General features: G+C 47.7%; 2 protein-coding genes across 4 annotated transcripts in view; both read right to left on the bottom strand.

Moving 5' to 3' along the window:
- Nucleotides 1–1,780: 1,780 nt before the first annotated feature.
- TSSC4 (tumor suppressing subtransferable candidate 4) lies at nucleotides 1,781–7,581 on the bottom strand. Of its 3 annotated transcripts, XM_074954857.1 has the most exons (4): nucleotides 7,445–7,581; nucleotides 6,521–6,655; nucleotides 4,555–4,627; nucleotides 1,781–3,909 (listed from the first exon to the last, which is right to left on the bottom strand). In XM_074954857.1, exon 4 carries the CDS (start codon nucleotides 3,822–3,824, stop codon nucleotides 2,778–2,780), a length of 1,047 nt encoding a protein of 348 aa, XP_074810958.1. In that variant the 5' UTR covers nucleotides 3,825–3,909; nucleotides 4,555–4,627; nucleotides 6,521–6,655; nucleotides 7,445–7,581; the 3' UTR covers nucleotides 1,781–2,777. The 3 variants fall into 3 exon arrangements, with proteins under 3 accessions (XP_074810958.1, XP_074810959.1, XP_074810960.1); XM_074954858.1 differs by lacking the exon at nucleotides 4,555–4,627; XM_074954859.1 differs by lacking the exons at nucleotides 6,521–6,655; nucleotides 7,445–7,581 and adding an exon at nucleotides 6,372–6,435.
- A 6,487-nt stretch (nucleotides 7,582–14,068) lies between these two features.
- Nucleotides 14,069–21,288, bottom strand: part of CD81 (CD81 molecule) — an 84,762-nt gene continuing 77,542 nt past the window's right edge. Inside the window, exon 8 of the mRNA XM_074954855.1 lies at nucleotides 14,069–15,401. Within this exon, the coding sequence (XP_074810956.1) occupies nucleotides 15,303–15,401 (99 nt within the window). The 3' untranslated portion in view covers nucleotides 14,069–15,302. The remainder of the gene's footprint in view (nucleotides 15,402–21,288) is intronic.

The raw sequence follows: 21,288 nt of genomic DNA, 5'->3' as shown, positions 1-21,288 counted from the left end.
GTTTGTCTTTTCATTACAGTAGCTACAAATATTACACTTGTATATTTGACATTATGACTTTATTTGTACATATAGGCTGTGAAACCTTGTTATACTTTTGCATGAGACAGCATACACAAATAAACCGAATTTTACTACTTAAAAGGTTCTCTTCCTGTAATTTTATATGGATAGTGCCCAACCTTTTGGATTCATGTAAATACACTACTATTAGCAAAATGTACTGGACTTCTGGCTTTCTTGGATGGACAGGCCTCAATTAAATTGGATTTCCTTGAAAATATTATACCTGTAAGCTCCTATGTATCATAAATACTGATCCTGGTAAGTTACACACCTCCCCAGTCAGGTTTATTGATCTCAGAAAACCACCATCACCACACCCACCCACAAAAAAGGAAGATCGGTTCATAATGCCTTTTATGCTCAGAAGCAAGAGGTTCTTGTTAATGGAAAGAAAGCTGTTAAGGACTTCCTCCTACTATAGGAATTTGCTCATCCTATTTTCAAGTCAGCTGTGCCATATCACTGTGGCCTACACAGGGGAGTAGTTTTGGCATCCATGCTACAAGTTCATTCACCTTTAGGGACAGAGAGGTAGAACCAATGGCTACTGCTTTAGGGCCATTGTGTGTTTAGGAAGTAGTCAGTTTGTCAAACCAAAACACTTCCTGTTATTACTGATGTCATCAGTGAATTCAGATCCCTATTTGAAAGCAAAATATATGGTGACAACTCTGGAAGTTATACCTCATCTGAATTTTTGTATGTCCCCTTCAAACCAGCAGGATTTACGTACTAGGTATGTCCTATGACTATCCATAGACTCTAATTGTTCCTCATTGTTACACTCCAAACCAATCTGTCCTGGACAAGGTCGGTTTCACAAGACTGGCACTATTGCCCCATCCTCTACCCATTGTACATTATAGGTTTCTGGAAGCAACAACCAGGTGCTCTGGACTGCACAAGCAAAAAAGCAGCCATAGTTCCTGTCCTGCAGCCAATAATTTTCTCTCTAGAGATTTCAAGTACCCTATCAGTAATGTTCCCAAGTTTGCATAAGGGTTTAAGCAATGGATCTCTAGCTACAATGAATGAATTTAGTGAAGTTGCACATTCCAAGGAAAGAAGAGATGGCCTTTTACTGTCCAGTTACAAATATTACAATTTGGCTGATTAACTGTATATTATTAAATTGTTAATCTAGAACACTGGCCATGATAAATCAAGCCAAAAGGCCTAAGCAATATGCTGTCTTTTATAGCAGTGTTTCTCAGTCTTTTTGATACCAGAGACTGGCTTGCTGCCTTCCTGTCAGGGAGATCTCAGGGACTGGTGCTAGTCCATGGACCAGTCGCTAAGAAACATAGTATGAATATCCATTCTAAGAACATAACCTTTCAACCTCAGTTTTCCTTCATCTAACCAAAGGCAATGTCAGTACTTACTAACCTGCCTCACAAGAATGTTTGCAAAGTGCTATGTAAAAGTTCAACATTCATTGTAGTTCTGTTAATGATTCCATTTGCACTTGTAAACTATTCCAGTGTTACAAAAAAACAAAGTGGTAAGACCAAGAGAGGGGGAAAAAGCCTCTCTCTATATATTTAGAGTAAAATCCTCTCAGATTCTTACCTGAAATCCCACCTTGCCAAATGAAACCATGTATATACTTCTCTGCTAATATTCATAGTTATTTGATGCTAATACACCTACAGGTGGAAAACAGACCCAGAAACCAAATTACAACTAAATGTTTTTATTGACATCCAAACTATAAAGAGAATCTCTTAGTACAAGTCCTTCCCTTCCAATTAGTCTACTTAAGAGTCAAAATGGAAGCACTGCATCTTATGGAGGTGAGACATCAGCACAGCACAGCACATGCACACAGGGGGAAGCTTGTGGCTGCTTGACCAATCAGTCGGCTGTCACACACATTTCAGTTGTACGCACAGCATGCTGAGAAGCGGCTGAGGCTCTCACGCAGGTCTTTGCTAAATGTTTCCAAAGATGTTTTGTCTCAACAGGCCTCAAGTTTCTTTTAAACTTTTACCAAATAAGATACATTAGAAAGTAACCAAGGGAAAATACTCAGACTACCTTAAAACCCATTTAATTGGCCACTCCTGATTGTGCCCCCTCAGCTCATGGCCAGTTACTTACTGTGTTTCTATTTTCAGTGGCAGTGCGGGAAGCATGGCTCAATCCTTGTCCCACCTGTTCCCAATTAGGGACATACACATTAAGGGGAATCAGGATATCGACTTAATCCTACTGGGTTTGGTTTTTAATACTTTAAAACTCTACCTTCTATGCTCCTCTTCAATCCTGATCCCTTTGGATTCCAGACTTCTACAGCACTGGCCAGGGGGGTTCTAATTTTTTTAAGAGGGTGGAAGAGTAGGGACAGGCAGGGGGTCCTCCTGGATCCCTCATTCTCCCTGCTGAAGTACTTGTGTTAGAATAGCCTACCTCTGTGGTCAAGGCCTTGACGCTGTGCCAGCGTCAGAGGGGCTTGCTCAAGAAAACAAACCCCACTCCCTACCCCTCCAGGTGCTGTGTCAACACTGTTCCCTGCAGGTATAGGGTTTTTGTACTTTAATTTCTGACAAACGTACTAAAAATAGTATATTTGGAGACCACAAAACTGAGTGCTAGACAAAAAGCCTGCCACCTGCCCGGCTAGTGAGATCTGAGCTGAGAGAGAGCAGACAAAGGTAGCCTTCTGGAATAACACTGAAGCCTCTGGATGGGTATAATTAGTTTCTCTTTTAAGACTCTTCAGCCTCTTCATCGTCTGCTTTGAGACGGAAATGCTTCCTACTCCTTTTCTTACTACCGTGAAACCCTACGGTTTCCACCAAAGCATCTTCACCTGTGTGAGTGGAACCTGTGCCAAGTTCTCTTTTTGTACCCAGGTCCTCCAACTTCAGCCACTCCTCTTCCTCCACCGTCTTCTTCCCTTCAGTGTCTAAATGGCCCAGCTCAACTTCATCCTCTTCACTCAAGTCATTGCCCTTCCTGGGAGATTTCTCATTCAGACCTTGCTTTGTGTTCATGAGCTTCTTACCATCCTCCTCTGCTGGTCTTTTCCTTTCCGAACTACGCATGCCTATCTTTGTGGGTTTGGTAAATATTATCCTTCCAGCACCATGGCTGGAGGGGTCCTGGTTGAAATATGGGGTGTAGCTGTCTTGGGTAGCTGAGCTTTGTTCTCCTCCTTTCTTCTTCAAGCCCTCTAGGAACTCCATGGCAGCCATCCTGTTGGTCTTATCACTAGACTCTGAAACTCCCTCCAGGCTGTACTTTGTCCAGCGTTCTGGGTGTGCCACGTAGTCTGGGACTCCTGGAGAGCTTTTGGGAGCTGGGGGTGGCTTGCTTTGCCTTCCAAGGCTTTCTGCCGCCATCTTGCTTAAAGGAGTGGGTGGGGGCAGAGGGCGCTTAAACCTCCCATCAATAATGTTATCTTCAGCCATAGAAGGTACTGCTAATTTGGCTGCCCCTTCCAGGCCGTCAAATATGCTCTGGCTCCGCAGCGAGAAGGTAGAGCTCATGCCTTTCAGATGGAATGGCTGGACAGGAGACTTAAGGTTGTTGTTTGAAGAATCAGGGATCTCATCTGATCCATAACCTACATCATCCAAAGACGGTGGTTCCTCTGGAGAAATCGTATCAACTTCTGCTTCATCCACTAAGCCAAAGTCTTCAGAGTCTGAATCACTGAGCGAAACTGTGTCAGAAGGTAGGGTGCCCTCATAATCTTTGGCCCGGCCAGCCACTACACCCATAAAGGGCTCACCAGCACCTTCATCTCCCATCTTTGGGCTGTTACTCAACTGTGCTCTCTGGCTTAGGCCCAGCTACAGCAAATAAGGTCTTCCAAATATCCAGTGACTTTAAAGCCTGGAATGAGAAAGAACAAAAATAAATTCATCTGTGAAATGAGAATCACATCAGAACAGGATGTCCTGAGAGACTCATCTGTTCACATCACAGCAATTCAAGGCCATGGAAAACTGTGTGACTTAAGAAGTTCTGCAAATGAAACAGAAAAGAGCTAGTGTGAGGAGACGACCCCTACTATATTCTGAGCTCAACATTCTCAGGGCTCACTGAGGAAGGGGTTGCAGCATCCACTGTGCTATTTAAAAAAAAACAAACTGTGATTGTCCTTATTTCAACTGATGTTGTACATGACTGACATTATGCACTGTGTCAAGTCATATTACTACAAATCTCAGGTACATGTACCTCATTCTGTCACTTGATAAATTTTTGTTTGAAATAAAATCATTCTTTTGTGAATGAATGTGAGCAATTAATGCACATATACAGGGCTTATTTCAGAATACAGGACTAGTTAAAATAGGTTTTTGCTATTACCAGTACACCAGTTTTAATTAACAATTCAGGGTTTTTTCCCCTAATATATAAATATACGAATACACTGTAAAATGTTAAGGTAGAAAAAATATGAGCCTAAACTATATAAATATAGGTTTTCAATAAAGACTGTAAATAGGCATGGAAAGTGTGCTAGTCACTCACTGTCTCTTGAGACTGAAACAATTTCCCTTCCTCTGGGTCAGTTAAAGCCACCAAGGATCTCAGCTCCTGCACCCTAGAAAACAAATATCTACATCACAAGGTAGCAAAAAATGGTATTTTAAAAGGAACTGTTAGCACATTTCTCAGTCATCTCCAACTGTGGCACTGATTCCTACTTTTTGACACGAGCCTGTCCTAATAAAAACTCTGCAGACATTTCTGGGATTTAGGTTGGAAAAAACTCTGCACTTTCCACTGAAACACACACCAATGAAGCCACTCAGGACATAATGCCAAAGCCAAAATTCATGGTCCCAGCCTGAGTTCAATGGGAAAGAAAAACAACAGATGTTTTAAAAATTTTCTCTTTAGTTTCCAGTGGCTACAAAATACCCCACTGAGAACTGAATTTGACAAAACGAAAAGAGAATTTTAGCAGAGGAGTGTCAAAATCAGTGTAGTCAACAAGAATAACTGATAAATAATAGTAATCATGAACAGCATTGCACACTACACCCATGGCGGTAAAATTTGCAGGACAGAGAGGGGAGAAAACTATGGCCAGATTTCAAAAGAGCTGAGCACTCACAGTTGGGGCCAAATTTTGAAAACCTTCAACCAGCTAGGCACCAAAATAAGAGAACAAGATTTTTTACATTGGGTCCTGAACTCCTTTAAAAATCTTACTCCTGGGGACACAGGCACCAATTTTCCGAAGTGCCAGGGAGTGCTCGACCCCCCAGCACTGTCCCAGGCCCTGCCCCACTCCACCCCTTCCCCCAAGGCCCCACTCCCCCACCACCTCGTCCCTCCCCTGCTCCACCCCTGCCCCACCTCTTCCCGCCTCACTCAGTTCCCCCCATCCCCAACTGTGCCGTGCCCTCGCTCCTCCCCCTCCCTCCCAGCCTCCTGCACACCACAAAACAGCTGTTTCGTGGCAGGCAGGAGGAGGAAGCACGAGGGGGAGGCACTGATCCTCGGGGCCCCAAAGCACCCGCAGAGTCGATGCCTATGCTTGAGGAAATTCTGCACCACTGTGCAATGCAGAATTTTGCAGAAATTAACGTTGTGCGCACAGAATTTCCTTTCCCCCACAAAATGGGCTCCAGTGCTGCTAGTTGCCAGTAGGGTCCTGGACCTGGCAAAGCCCAGCTCACACACTGAATATAGAGCTGAGCGGGAGCTAGAGGGTTCCTGGCAGCTGCAGTCCCAGCATGCCCAGAGGGAAGGAGAGGGCAGCACACAGAAAACTCTGTGAAAGCCTGGGACTGAGCATCAGGCTGTTTTTCCCTCTGGATCCCTGGGTTTTCAGGAGGGGAGGGGCCACAGCTGGGCTGGGTGGGAGGGGGAGAGGTGTATTGGCTGGGGGACCCCCAGGGCTGGGCTAAGGGGGAGGGGGGAAGTGGCAGAGAAACAGGAACTGGGTTGTATTAGGGGTTTCTTTAACTGTTTACTCCTGGGGGAATTTGTGTGTCTGTATTGTTAGACATACTTGCTGACAGACATTTTGAAATCAATTACCAAAATAACTGAAACTGGTGTGATTATGTAGTGTTATTTTGACAAAAATTTGCAGAATTTTGCAGAATATTGTGTGCAGCATTTTTAATTGTTTGGCACAGAACAGCCCCAGAAGTAAAATCTGGAGATATGTCACAATGGGCACATTTGAAAATGTGGCCTTTAGTTGGGTGAAGTGAAAGATGAGCACTTGAAATTCTGGCCCTATGACACTTTACAGTCATAGCACATGGTTCAATAGCTTTTGCAGAACTGCAATCCTCCAAACTAAATGAAGGAGAAAGGAGCAAATGTACCTGCATAAGGTCTGCTTTCAAATTGGCAGTTCACCACAGCTGGGACTGGCAGAAAGACAGAAAGGAAAAGTTCCCAAGCTTTGAAAAACCTCTTCCATCTTGACAACAAAGGCCAAGAGCAGGGACCCCTACATCCCAAGGAGACTCACAGTTTCTTGGTGGTGATCTGAATATGGTACAACTCAGACAGGATGGCATCTCTCTGAATGGACAGGTCCCCAGGAGAATCTTCCATGCTGCTCTCAGTCAGTCAGTCAGTCAGGCTCTCCTCCTCCTCCTGCTGCCTGTGAGGGAGATAGAGAGCAGTCACCCCAGACAGCTGCAGCAGGTCAGCTGTTCCCACTCCCACATCCAGGGCCAGGCTTTAGAGGGGACAGCTGTCGGTGATGGATCTCACATACCCTAGCACTAGGGGGTCACGTCAGTATTTTAGACAGACAGCCGTGTCCGACAGCTTCACAGCATGTCATGTGCTGAGCTCACAGCTCCCCAGGGCAAGGCAGTGATCCCACAACACAGAGCGGGGCTATGGCCCCCAGGCAGGGCTATGGTAAGGAGGGTCAGGGGGCTGTGACTCCCCCACACACCCAGGCAGGGCTATGATGCAGGGGAGGCACTGGGGAGGGGTTGTGACACCCCGCCCCGCCCCAGCAAGGTTTTAATGGGGGGAGGCACTGGGGAGGGGCTGCGATGCAGGAGACGGGGGGCTGCGACCCACAGGCAGGGCTGAGACGGTGGAGCGGGAAGGAGGCTCTGGGCCTGGGACTGCGACACTGAGATGGGGGCGGAGCTCGGGGACCTATGACCCCGGGGGAGGTGAGCCTGTGATCCCAGCGAGGGGCCGGGGCTCGGTTCAGGGGGCCTGTGACCGCCGGGCCGGGAAGGGAAGGGAGGCCAGGGGGCCGTGACTCCGGGGCAGGTGGGGGCGTTAGGGGGCTGTGACCGCGGGGTTAGCCGGGGGCAATTCCCCGGGGCGGACGGGCAGCCCCCGGCCGACGAGGGAACCGACCGGCCCAAGCCCCAGGCCCCGCGGTGCCCGCCGCGGGCAGGGCGGGAGCACGCGCGCCCCGTACCTCACGGAGCGCGGCCCAACCGCTCCTCCTCGCAGCGCACCGACCAGGCGGGTACATCCGGCCGCTCCCCGCAGCGCGGCGCGCGCACAGGAAGGGAACGGTCCACCACGGCGGCCCGCGCGGAGCACGCTGGGAAGCCGAGTCCCCACTGCCCGCTGAGCTACTCCTGAGCGACAGCTCCCAGCCCCCGGAGCTGCTATTCCCATGAGGCAACGCGGGAGGGGGGGAAGAAACACCCACCCGCTTTGCCCCCTGGGCGTTGTAGTCCCCAGTGCGCCGGGCTGGGGCCAGCTTGAGAGGCCAGGCCAGGCCGGAGCGGCGGGAGGGGGCAGAGCGGGCGTTAGCGACGGGCTGGGGCTGATCACGGCATAAGGCTCCACCCCCAGGCCTGGGAGAACGGGCGCCAGCTTGCACACTGCCTCCTGCTGGCCGGCACTGGTACTGCACCGCCCCATGTTACAGGCCCCAAGGAACCGTCTGGGGTACAGTGAATGCAACGTGCCCATTGCTGCTCCCCACAGTGATCCTGCAGCCAGCGCGGCCTGCACAGCTACAGGGCAAAGTGCAAGGTGCCCAACCACCGTAGTCACTTATCACCTCTATTAGAGTAGCAACCAGAGGCCCAGCCTGAGGGTGGGGCCCCTTCTAGTCTGCTCTTACGCCTGCACCCAGCAGTCTGCTATCTGAGCCTCCATCCTATTGAGCACATACAGAGCATTTTTCATCCACAGATCTCAAAGCTCTTACATGGGTGGTTGGTACCAACTATCGCCAGTTTACGGATGAGAAAACTGAGGCACAGGGAGGTGAAGATCACTCCGAAGTTTGGTAGTAACACTGGGACCAGAACACAGATAACCCAGAATCTATTCCAGAGCTTATTATCTAAAATGAATATTCATTCCTAGCGCTTCTTTCATCCAAAGAACCGTTTACAAACTAACTAATGTTTGTAATGCCACCCTTGTGAAGTGAGCAATAATTCATAGTAGGGCTGGTAGGGGGAAAAAAATCACAATTCCAAATCACAAGTCCGTAATTTCTGCCTAAGAGCAATTCGAGTGAGCCCAACGGGAACATTTAGAATGGAGCTCTCGTCTCACACAGTAGCTTTGCTTTTGCTTAGCAGGACACGCAAAAAGGCCTTTAGGCCTGATGTTTAACATCGCTCTATGACAGGGGTAGTTAATAGGCAGACCGCGTGCCAAATCTGAACAGCCACATATTTTTGAACAGACCCTGAAATATTTTTATTTACTTATTATTATCATTATTGTTACTAGTTTTTTTTTTTTAATATTTTCTCTGGAGTCTGGATCTTGACTATACCTTAACCAAGAAATTTGGACCTTGAAAAAAAATAATTGACTACCCCTGCTCTATGAGCTTGATTCAAAGCCAGTTGAAGTCAATGGAAGTCTTTCATTAGGACGAGGCTGTAAGGGAATAGGGCCTTTATTTTGACTGAGGGTATGGCTACACTGCACACTCCTTACCGAAGTGTGTAGCGTACATGCACTACATACCCCCTTAATACGGGTATGAACAGCTGTGTGGACAGTGAGGCACCGCTTGGCTGAGTAAAGACATGCTTGAACCATGTGGGTGTAATGGAATGTTAAACTGTATTATACTATTCAGTCATGAGGGGCAGTATGTGTAAATACCTTCTTTAAACTAAATTGAGCATTACAGGATCTTATGATGAACACATCTGGCATGTATAAGCAAGCTCTGAGTCCATATCGGGACTACAAAAGTTTTTTTCCACCCTGCTCTCCTGCTGGTAATAGCTCACCTTACCTGATCACTCTCATTATGGTGTATGGTAACACTCATTGTTTCATGTTCTCTGTGCATATAAATCTCCCCACTGTATTTTCCACTGAATGCATCCGATGAAGTGAGCTGTAGCTCACGAAAGCTTATGCTCAAATAAATTTGTTAGTCTCTAAGGTGCCACAAGTCCTCCTTTTATTTTTGCGGATACAGACTAACACAGCTGCTACTCTGAAACATATCTGGATATGGTGTCAGGAGTAAACTAAGAACAGAAACAGAAGTGAAACAGCAACAAAGGCTGCAGAGAGAAAGAAAAAGGAAAAATGGTTGCAGTATTTCATCAGCATGCCACTCAAGATTTCACATTGCAAACAAACTCCACAAAGAAACTGGTGTAGCAGGAAGGGCATATGTGGCTATAGGGTCCCTGGGTTGGGACCCAGAGTAGTGGGTGGGCCTGGGTCCCCTCTTTGCACCCCCTGCCACTTGCCACCTAGGGGAGTGGCCAGAGCATAGACTGCAGTTTGCCACAGAGGGGAGTGGCTAGACCAGAGACCGCAGTTTGCCACCAAGGCAAATGGCTGGACTGAGATCTGTTGGGTCCCCCCGGAATGGGGGAGAGAACTGAGTGAGGCATAGCTGTGTCCAGAAGAGGCTGCTGCCGTCCAGGGAACAACGTGGATCCTAGAGGTGGAGGCGAGAGTGACGACGGGCCAGACACTGCTAGATGAGGGTGCTTTGGTGAAACGAGAGCTAATTCCCAGGACGGCCAGCAAGAGGCGCTGCGGTGGTGAGTCCTGACCCCTTACAGGGAAATTCCAGCTAGCATGCATGAGGTGTGGAAAAAGTCATGTCCCAAGAGATGATGCATGTCCAGCTAAAAGCACATGGTGTAATAAATGCATGAGATATGGACATTTTGCATCTGTGTCACACCAAAGCAGTCAGGAAATTTGCTCATATTACAATCAAAAGCCATTGTTTCTGGGATCTATCACTTGTGATGCCAGAGCCTGCCTGGAGAGTGAAACTGAATATTCATGGCAAGACTATTAACTTTAAAATTGGCTCAGGAGCTGACATCACAGTCATCTCAGCAGGGACTTACAATCACCTCCAACCCCTCCCAGAGATGAAGTCACCTGACAGCTCTAGCTCGCCCTGCAGGTATTCAGAACTGCATGGGCCAGTTGACCACAGAAACAACTTACAAAGACAAAAGCTATGCATTGAGTGCACGTGATCAAAGGATCAAAGACGAACAACCTTCTCAGCTGTAGTATGGCAGCCATGATGGGCTATTGAGAAACAGTACAATAGTTTGTAGAACAACAATAGTACAAATCAATTTAAGAGACAATGCTGAATCATGCAGTGTACAAACACCTTTACCAGACAGACCTTGGAAGAGAGTAGCTGCAGATTTATGTAAATTCAGAGGACATCATTACCTGGTCATTGTGGATTATTTTTCCAGGTATATAGAAATAATGTACTTGAAAGACATAACATGTTGCAGTATTATTGAGAAACTGAAAAGCATTCTTGCTCATTTTGGTATTCCAGAATAACTAATGATGGACAACAGACCACAATTCACTGTAGCAGAATTTGTAATTTTGAACAAAATATAGTTTTGATCATATTACTTGCAGCCCATATTACACACACACAAATTGAGAGCTGTACAGACAACCAAGAAAATCCTTTCCTTGCTCTTCTGAGTTACAGATCAACACCAATAACAGCTACTGGATATAGTCTAGCACAACACCTGAGGGGAGGACAACTCAGAACAACTGTTCCAGCTTTGGAAAATACCCTACTTCCAAAGTGGCTAGATGTGAAGAGAGGAGCAAAATCAGCTAAAAAGGCTAATAGACCTATGTACACTTTTACAACAGGTGTCTCTCAGAGAATTACCAATGTAGAACCTGATGACCATGTTTTGTGTCAAATTGGATGGAGAAAAAGGATGAACAACTCCAGCTGTTGTAAAGAAAAAGAATTCAGTGCCCAGATTGTATGTGATCAAGACCAACAGTGGAGAGTTCAACAGAAACCATCAACATTTACAGTTTGTTCCTCAGAAAGAACAAGGCACAGCAATGTTTCTCAACAACCAGTCTGTGGGCTGGTCACTCCCTGAGATCTCCCTGACATATTTTAGGAAGGCAGCAAGCCAGTCCCTGGTGTCAAAAATGTTGAGAAACACTCAACAGAACAACTCTACAGATGGTGGATGCAGAACAAGATGACAAGAGCCAAGGATTCCAAACTGACCATAGCTTGTCATTGCAACTAATGAACAGCTAGATGACCATGTTGTTACATGTTCAGATAACGTAATTACAAAACCCGTACGATTCAGAGACACTTAACAGACTGATGCATACTGAACTTCAAAGACAGTGTGATAGTGTAAATGGTAGGAATGTAGAACTTAAATGGGGACATGTAATGGAATGTTAAACTGCATTATATGTATCAGCCACTAGGTAGCACTGTATGTAAAATACTTTAAGCTAATCTGGAGCCATACCTGGCAGAGCATTAAAGGATCTTATGATGAACACATCTGGTATGTATAAGCAGGCTCTCTGACCAGTCCATATCTGGTACAGAAGAACATGACAGTGAGTATGTATCCTACATGGCTCTCTACTTCCACAACCAGTGTCTCCCCTGTCTATTCTATCTTTAGCAGTGTAGCATCCTGCTGTTTTCCTGCTGCTGGAGCCTTCCTCCCCACACCCTGCAAGGAAAGGCTCCAGCAGCAGGAAAAGGCTCCACCAGGGCGAGGCCTGCCAGAGCCTTTCACTGATGTGTGTAGCTATGCACCATGGTGTGGACGTGGCCTGCTTTTCAGTGTGGTGTGCAGCTACGAATACCCTACATGCCACTGAAAGTGTGGACATAGCCTTAGAAGAATTTATTTAATCAATCCTCCCAATCCTGAACAATTAAAAAACAAACATTGCACATTCTAGGTTCCATATATAAACAAAGCCGCTATCATAGTCTCAATGGCTACGTGCACCACCTGCTATCATAGCCAAATGGAATAAGGACTGTGCTGTAATCCTTGTTCCTCTGTCTCTGGGCACTTGGAGATGTCTTTCTTCAGGGCCTCCAGGGCTGTGGCAGCTATAGCTCCTGTGAGAACATGCAGTGTTAAAGATCAGTTATGTTTGCGGTCTAAAATACTTCACTGAATCCCTTTAAGAGGGGCCTCACGGTGAGTCATCTGTAATATGAACGGCTGCTATTTCATTTGCACTGTCCGTTTTTTAATATGTATCTCTGCCTTCTGGAGTGTTGCTAACAACAGTAATTTATGACAAGGGAGCTGTGTTTGGAATACATTTGGCAGCAATAACAGACAAGGTTAGAACAAAATGTCTTTCATCTGGCTGGGATTGGGTTGGAGTTTTAAAACACAACAGGCTTTCCCATTCGGGGATCTTTATAACATTCCCATGGACACACGCCTAGGTCAGCATTTCCTGGCCAGTGGGCTTATGTGTGAAGTCTCCCCTAGAGGGCGCCAAAGCTAGCGGTGCTGAATATGGAGGGGGGAGTGGGGGAAAGGAGGCATTGGAAAGGAGAGAGAAGAACAAACCAACCTAGCGGAACAGGGTGAATAATATTACACTAAAGGGTATGTGTGGGTGGGTGACAATCGGGGCAAAGCAGGTGGTATACTAAAGAGTGGGTGGGAGATGGCAAAAAAAACCCAGCAGAGATGGGGAGAAAGCAGCAGCTCATCCCATTTTGCAAGGATGGGCACTGGGGGTTGCCAACTTTCTACTCTCACAAAACCGAACACTCTTGCCCCACCCCTTCCTCAACCCTTTTCCGAGGCCCTGCCCCTGCTCACTCCATCCCCCCCTCCCTCTATCGCTCGCTCTCCCCACTCGCTCATTTTCACCGGGTTGGCTCAGGGGGCTGGGGTGTGGGAGGGGGTGAGGGCTCCAGCTGGGGGTGTGGGCTCTGGGGTGGGGCCAGGGATGAGAGGTTTGGCGTGCAGAAGGATGCTCTGGGCTGGGACTGAGGGGTTCGGAGGCCAGGAGGGGGATCAGGGCTGGGGCAGGAGGTTAGGGTGTGATGGGGAGTGAGGGCTCTGGCTGGGGGTGCAGGCTCTGGGAGGAGCTGGAGATGAGAGGTTTGGGGTGCAGGAGGATGCTCCAGGCTGGGAGCAAGGGGTTCAGAGGGAGGGAGGGGGATCAGGGCTGGGGCAGGGGGTTGGGGTACATGGGGGGGCTCAGGGGTTCAGGCTTCGGGCAGCGCTTACCTCAAGCACTGCCCGGGAAGCAGCGGGCATGTCCTACCTCCGGCTCCTACGCAGAAGCGTGGCCAGGCGGCTCTGCATGCTGCCCCGTCTGCAGGCGCCACCCCCACCGCTCCCATTGGTCACAGTTCCCAGTCAATGGGAGCTTCGGGGGCAGTGCTTGCTGCGGGGGCAGAGTGCGGAGCCCCCTGGCTGCCCCTACGCATAGGAGCCAAAGGAGGACATGCCCACAGCTTCCCGGGAGCTGTGTGGCATGGAGGCTAGCAGGGAGCTTGTCAGCCCCGCTGCGCAATGCAACTGACTGGACAGTCAATGGCTCGGTCAGCAGTGCTGACCAGAGCAGCCAGGATCCCTTTTTGACCAGGTGTTCCTGTTGACTGGATTTTATACCTTTTATGTTACAGCCAAGCCAGATAATAAACAGGGCAAACAAAAACAAAAGGGAGTCCTGCCGTGGTCACCAAACTGTTGACTACCCTGTGTCTATCAACGGATTTGTTTTACCCCAAGGAAAGCTGACAAAGGGATAAGGTGCAAAAGGAACAGTTTTATTAACAGGGAAAAGTTAAACAAGTAGATAAGACAAGGTAAGTAACACAGGTAATTACAGCTATGTAAACACTAAGAGACTCCCAATTGTAACAGAAAAGGGGACCAGAATATGACAGGCTTTGGCCTTAAGAAGGTAGAGGGCTTGAAGGTCTGACCCAAGGATAAACCCAGATCAATCCTAGTAAAGAACAAGATGTTGCTTCTTTGCCATCTCTTGCAGCTTGAGAAGCAGCTCGCACTATCACAACTGACTAGACTCCGGATCCAGATGACACTGGTAGGTAAGGGAAGCAGGACCTCCGATGGGGAGATGATCACTCTGTCTCCTTCTTTTACCGATCTTCCTCCTGGCACCGTCGTGGATGGATGGGAGTTGAAGAATCAGGACAGTGGATGACAGCTATCCTTGCATGCAAGGTGAGTTACCCTCCTTACATCCCTAGTGTGGTACTAGGCCTACCTATCCTGCAGACAACAGCACTAACTATTCCCTAGAACAGCAGCACACTCTGCCTCCAGGATGGGCAGCCCCGCCTGACTGGTGAACTGATCTTATATTCTGTCCCAGTTGCTGGGCAGACTCTGTCAGGTGAACTGCCAGTTTCCCGCCTTTGGATGGTAAAAGGCACCAAAACCAAAAGTGGTGGGGAAGAAGGGTACCCAACATGGATTCCAGGTTGTTGCTGAATCCAAGATGGCGTATAGAGGCAAATGCGAGGTAGACAAAAATCTCCCTACTTTCCAGTCAAAAACTGGACACCTGGTCGCCCTATTGGGCACAACTGGGTGGATGTGGAGGTTTAGTGGAAAAGGACTGAGCAATGCTTTTTTTTGATGAGACTATTGCTGGTTTTGGTTGCCAGCATGACAGGAAGGGCTCGTCCACCTCTACCTCTGGCCCCGCATGCTTTCTAAATCAAGCACTGCTGACAGAGGGCTTCTTGCCTATTGCATGTGCTGCTGTAGTTTCCTCTTTTGCAGCCTGTTTCACACCTGTCTGAGGGCTGAGGCCACTGTCCCCGTTCCTCTTCCTCCCTCTTTACAGATACTTTAGTCCACATGCTGTGGAGAACTAGGGCTGGGCATGCTTTCCAAATCACTGATGGTGGACCAGTTTGTACCGGCTGCTGCATCGGGGTGTTGGAACTCTATTTATTGCTTGGCGACACAAATAAAAATAGAAAAGCATGACCCAAGCATGAACAGTTGGTAAAGCAGTTTCCTCCAGCCAATTCAGGCTGAGACGGCTGGGGGGAAACACAGAGCTAGGCAGCCATGCAGGAAACCATCAAACCAAGAAGGCAGTGTTGTTATATCACAGCCTGGGGGACTCTGGAGAGAGAGAGAGAGAGAGAGAGAGAGACTTACACAGCTGCAAAGGAAGGGCATGTGCACGCCAGTTCTCAGCCCTACCCTGCACATACTGGAGCCCACAATAACCTCTCTCTTTCACACATACACCCTCTCATACTCCCCACGCACAGGAAGCCCAGCTGAAATAAATCAGCCACTGGTTCTTTCCTCCCCTCAGCTGAGGCTGTTCACAGATAGGCTCCTATTTGGTCTATAGCTGCTGAAGGATCCTTGTCCTGCTCCTCCCAGAAATGACAGCCACAGGAGCCTCAACAGTAGGCTGCTAGTGAACTACTGCAGGTCCCCCAGGGGACAGCAGGTCCAACAATGAGGTTGGTCCATTCCTGGGCAGCATGGAAAAGCTCCTTCATGTGAGTACCAGACTCTAGCAAAATAGAAATGACAACAAGGCTTTAAAGATTGGGTTTTTTAAAGGTTGGGATGGTCTAAGAAAGAACCTTTAAAAAGCCACAGAAAGAAAAGGCTTGTTTTTAAAGTTGTGCCTAAATGACTTGCCCTGCATGCAAACCCCAAAAACTTCTCTAAATGTGAATGACTTTTAGTAAAACAGTTTTGTATCCATTCCTTGATGAGTCATACTTTAGCATTAGTAAGCGCTTGTCCCATAGTCGCTCTCCCCAATGTCGTCAGGCACGATTTCCTCCCATTGTCTTGGCAAGCTTTCAAATAATTTTTTCATGGTGCATCAGAAATAGTAAGTAACATTAACAAAAGCACTGGAAGGGGTATGTAGTTAGTGATAGTTACTTGCAGTACCTGCAAGGCAACAATTACAGGGTTCTGTTTGTTTGTTTCACTTATCAGCTCTAAACAGAGCTTGTCCCTGCCAGACACCCTCCTATAGCCAACCATAGCAAGTCTGCCTCTAGTTTCCCCTTCATCTGCTCAGGAAGGATTGTTAACCTTTCTTCTCCACCACAGATCACATGAACAGCCATCTCATTTGCCTGGGCAAGGAAGGTTGTTCCTCTGAGTTCAAATCAAGCCCTGCTGCTGGGCATACTTTATTAATATAATTTCAACCTTCAGGAAATCCCTCAGACTCAGAGAGCTCAAACCCCCCCCCCCCCCAAGTACAACAGATTAAAATGCAGCTGTCCTCCAGCTCCACAGACCATTCCCCAGGCCACAATAGTTCCAAGAGTCAACCACCGCTCTGTTCTGAGTTCCTCTGCTCCTATTCCAGGGCCTCCACCTCTGGCAATACTTCATGATGTCTACATCTCTCTTCTTGCTGCCCTTGACTCAGGCCTCCTGTGAGAGGGCTCCCTGCAGCTTTCCATGCCCCAGGCACCTTTGGCTGCACAGCCTACCCGTTCATGGGAGCGTCCCTCCAGAATCCACCCACTTGTTTCTAGGCTTAGCCGGCATTGGCTAATTTACTTCTGTCCCTTACCTAGGGGCCTCTGCACAGCCCTCTGTTCCGCTGGGTTCCCCGGCTCTGGTCAATTCTCTCCAACAGTTCCTACCCACAGCCGTTACCTAACGGTGCACCAATTCTCCCTCTTCACCAGCTGCTCTCAACTACTGCTCTCTTCGGTGTCACACGGCAGTCTACAGACAATGCTCACCAGCTTCTTCCTGCTCCCCTTTTTCCAACTGCTGCCTTTATGGGGTAGGTCTACACCGCAATTGGGAGTCTCCCAGCTCAGGTAGACTTGAGCTAGTGGGGCTCAAGCTAGTGTGCTTAAAAAAACAAAACACCCTCAATGTGGATGTTCCAGCTCCAGCTGGAGCTCGGGCTTGCAAGCCTAGGAGGTCAGGTGGGTGTGAGAGACCTAAACTTCTCCTTGAGCCAGAATATCCACACAGCTATTTTTAAACACGCTATCTTGAACCCTGCTAGAGCAAGCCTGGTTAACCAGGCTGGAAGCACGCTCCCAGATCCAGTTCAGGTATATCCATAGAGGTCAGGCACCCCCAATTAGGGCCCATTGGGAGGTAACTAACTCATCACAGGTGAACTGGGCGCATTCCCTTTTAAAAGGGCCATGCAGCCTGTGCCAGCACAATGAAGAGGCCCTAAAAAATGATTTTTCCTGTTCGTATATAAGACTTTGCATTTTACACCTACAGCAGCTGTAACCCTAGATCCTTTACAACCCTAAATAAAACAAGACGATTGTGAGAAATTATTGAAAACAGATGTTATGGTGACTGAAGGCCTAATGCAGAAGGGAAATTTAAAAGGCACAGTTGAGTGGACAAGGGTCTGATTTAAGAGGAGAGCTGTGTAACTCCGAGGTACTTGATGCTGGTGTAGATGCCCCATCATCCATATACCCACCACACACAAACAGGGCATATACCTTTGTTTTTGCTAAACCTAGTTACATGTATAAATATAAAAATGTGCTCAAATGTCTTCACCCTACCTCCTTCCCTTTCAAAATCTGCTTCTATCCAGCTGCGACCCAAACCAGAAGGTCCTTCTTAGCTTGGGAGAGAGAAAAATTAGCTTTTGCAGCATTGCCCCTGAATAGTTGGCGAAGAAAGTGTTGCACAACCATTGTATAAAGGAGAATATGACATTCAAAAAGGCCTGTTGATTAACGATGGAAGCGCCTCAAAGTTCCTTGAATCAGGCCTTGCCGCCACCCCCTATAATCAAGTGGCTCATGAAGAGACATTATACAAAGCCATAGGAATTGAAGAAACAAACATGCCATTGGCACAACACCAGAACCATGGCAGGAGAGCGCAGGACAATGGGGATAGCTACTGATGAATGTGATCAGAACCAAAGTGCAAAAGAGGCGCATGAGGCCAGACCACTCACCCAACTTTTGTTTGAGACTCTAGAACCCTAACAGGACACTTCAAATGATTCAAAACACCCGGGGGGGGGGAGGGGGATGTGTGGAGAGGAGGACAGAGATAAGTTGTGCGGCTAACTGTTTAAGAGGCTGGAGTAGAACTGGTGGAGGGGAATGGTACTAAGAACTAGCCATGGTAGCTCAGCTGGCATGTGTGTTTAAGGTCAATGAATTGACACCATCCCAAGGCAACCTTTTTCCTTTCAGTGCAATGAGCTGAAGGTGCCTCTTGATGCACAAAATAAAGCTATTAAGGTATGCCTTATGCGTACTTCCTATTTTACATTTCTCAGCAGCTGAGTGATGTTCCTTCAGAGGCTTTGGAGAATCTGGACACCAATAGCCCTGAAGGAACAAATGCATTTGGCCCAGTCTGCTTTTGCCCAGATCTGAAACCAGATGCTCAACGATGCACAGAGAGAGAGGTGCTAATTCTATAGACATTTACCATCTTACTTTGGAGGACAGAATTTAGTACTGAGCCCATTCCAGTCCAATTGTGGACTGACATAAAACAATTATGTGCATGATTGAGTGATCTGCCATGCAAGGAATTATTAAGCACCATCTGAGCCAGAAGCTGATGGGGGACTCTTAAAGTTGTGTCACAGATTATCTACACCAGAGGAGCCATATCTGTGTGAACTGAACTGGGAAAAAAACCAAAGAAATTTGTGTGAATTTGTACCTGGAGTGTTTTAAATATCACCACACTGGGATATGTACTGCAGTGCTTCTGATTAACCCAGGGAAAAGGCATGGCATTGATATGTATTCATTTATTTGTAATGCTTCCAATAAGGATTTAAAAAAAAAAAACAACCCCACCCCCCCAAAAGTGGCCAATGACACCAACATGCACATGTCTAAAAGGATAGCTAAGGGCCCTGGAAAGTGTGGAAGTGGGAGGGGAAACTTGTCAAAAATAGGACTCAAAATATAGACTTATTAATACTCAGGGAAGTTAAGGAGACAGGGTTCACCCAAGCTTGAATTCAGAGCCCCCTGTTTCACTTTGAAGAGGCGGCTGGGATCTCATCCTTGGAAAGAGACAAAAGCTGACAACACTTTTTTTGGTAAGTTTATTGTTTTTAAATATCCATTTTGTAAAGTAAAGTAATTGTTGGACTCCATTAACATTCAGGTAAACAAGTGAAAAGACAACGGATGGGCACGATGTCTTAGCATAGGCACAGCCAAAGGGAGCAGGGAATGGAGGCTGCTTGTGTTTTGGGGACAGTCACACAGGACACCTCTCCCTCCCGTTCCTGTTTCAGCAGAAGCAATGGTGGGAGCCTGGAGCCAACCTGGGATGCCTGTACTGCCGGTCATGAAAGGTACAGGGGATGGGTAGGGAAGGGCAGTTGTGGGATCACAGCACTGTACTTGCCCCTCTCGCTCACTGCAGGAGCTTCATCTGATGGGGCTGATGGCAGCAGTCAGTTATCCCATGGCTGGACCATCTGACACATCAGAAAGCCATTCCGTTAGGTCGGGGAACAATGAGCTCTTTGGGATATTCTCAGTTGCTTTTTAGCCACCACAGGCCTTTCTGAATTTTAACCCTCTCGTCATTTTGGAATACATACTAGCTCCCCCACTGCTGCCCCTCCCAAAGGAGGGCACCTGCGGCAGCAACTGCTGTTGGCAAGAGCCATTTGCCTTTACTTAGCTTGATTCTGGATGTCCCTCTCCAGCCTGCCCATTTCTCCTTCTCCTCCATCATTCCAGAGGCCTGGCTCTGCCCATGCTGCCACAGCCTGGCTCATGAAGCATCCTGGTGTTAAGGTGAACTGGTTGTAAATCGTAGAGCATGGTCACACTATACACACTATGATTAACAGACTTTTTTTTCTTAAAAACAAACAAAACAAAAAAACAAGGCATCTGGAGGAAGAAGTTAAACACACAGCTTTATGGCATGCTCCACAATATAAAAGAATCCCAAGCATTCAGTTCAGCTGGCAGCAGCTCTGTTTGACTTTCTAGCATGGGTCTTCAAACCCAGCCCTGGTTAGTTCCCTGCTCCTGGCCTCCCGCAGTGAGATGGGGCTCTCCTCTTCTTCCTTTGCCTTATGACAGTTTTCTCAATGACCGGTCGTTTCCTCTTGTTTCTGTTCAGAGGCAGTGTTTGTGCGTATTTATAGCCCACAGCCCTGATCCTGCAAAGCCCTATGCAGTGGACACCAATCCTGTCTGTAAGGGGTCTCCAGGATCAGGCCCTGGGTCTGTATGCTTGCATGTGTGTACACATACATAGGCAGGATAGTCACTTGGCAGGAACATGAGGCCTGTGTTCTGCTTCTCTTCCTCCTCATCTAGCTTTAGGACTGGTTATTCAGATACAGGGCAATGTCCCTTTGGATACTGAGCAGTTCTCAGGGATAACTTGGGGGGGGAGTCTACTCTCAAATTTTCACATACCCCTGCCTCCATTCTGCTTAGGCCTCCCCTTCTCAGGAGTTTAGGACAAAGAAGACCAAAGGGGGTTGTTTTTCCTCAGCTGTTCCTCAACTCCTCAGTCCATTCTTAAGCATGGCAGCTCTCCTTCTCTCCCTCCCCTGGCCTGGCGGGCTGACAAACAAGCAATGGGACATGGGAATGCTCCTGTAATAACCCTGAAGAGAAATGGACAGGGCATTAATACCACCTAGTGAAACCCATCTTTCAGCTTCCTTCAGTGACCTCCAGTACCACTCTGTGTCCTCAGGACTCTATTCCCTCTAACCTAGTCCCAAATCACTGCCGCCACCACATTCAAAAGCCATTTCCCCAGCCTTTAGAGCTCTGAGTTCCATCAGCATCTCTTCCATGCAGGCTTCTTCTCCAGGGCGGGAGGCTGCATAGGTAGCTGACAACTACAAGGGCACCACTAGAGTTCAAAGTGACTAGTTACTTTCTGTTATGTAGTTCGGGGGCGGATGGCAAATTCCAGCAATCCCAGAGCACTTTTTGACCAAAGACTTTGCTTTTGTGTTTTCCTCCCACACTTATCAGGCTTCAGCCCAGTACGCTTCTCAATAGTCACT

Source organism: Natator depressus, chromosome 6 (assembly GCF_965152275.1).
Source record: "Natator depressus isolate rNatDep1 chromosome 6, rNatDep2.hap1, whole genome shotgun sequence".
Taxonomy (NCBI): domain Eukaryota; kingdom Metazoa; phylum Chordata; order Testudines; family Cheloniidae; genus Natator; species Natator depressus.
This window is presented reverse-complemented; position numbering and strand designations above follow the sequence as displayed.

Excerpts from the sequence above, each read along its gene's own strand:
- TSSC4 (XM_074954857.1), bottom strand. The coding sequence starts at position 3,824 with ATGGGAGATGAAGGTGCTGGTGAGCCCTTTATGGGTGTAGTGGCTGGC.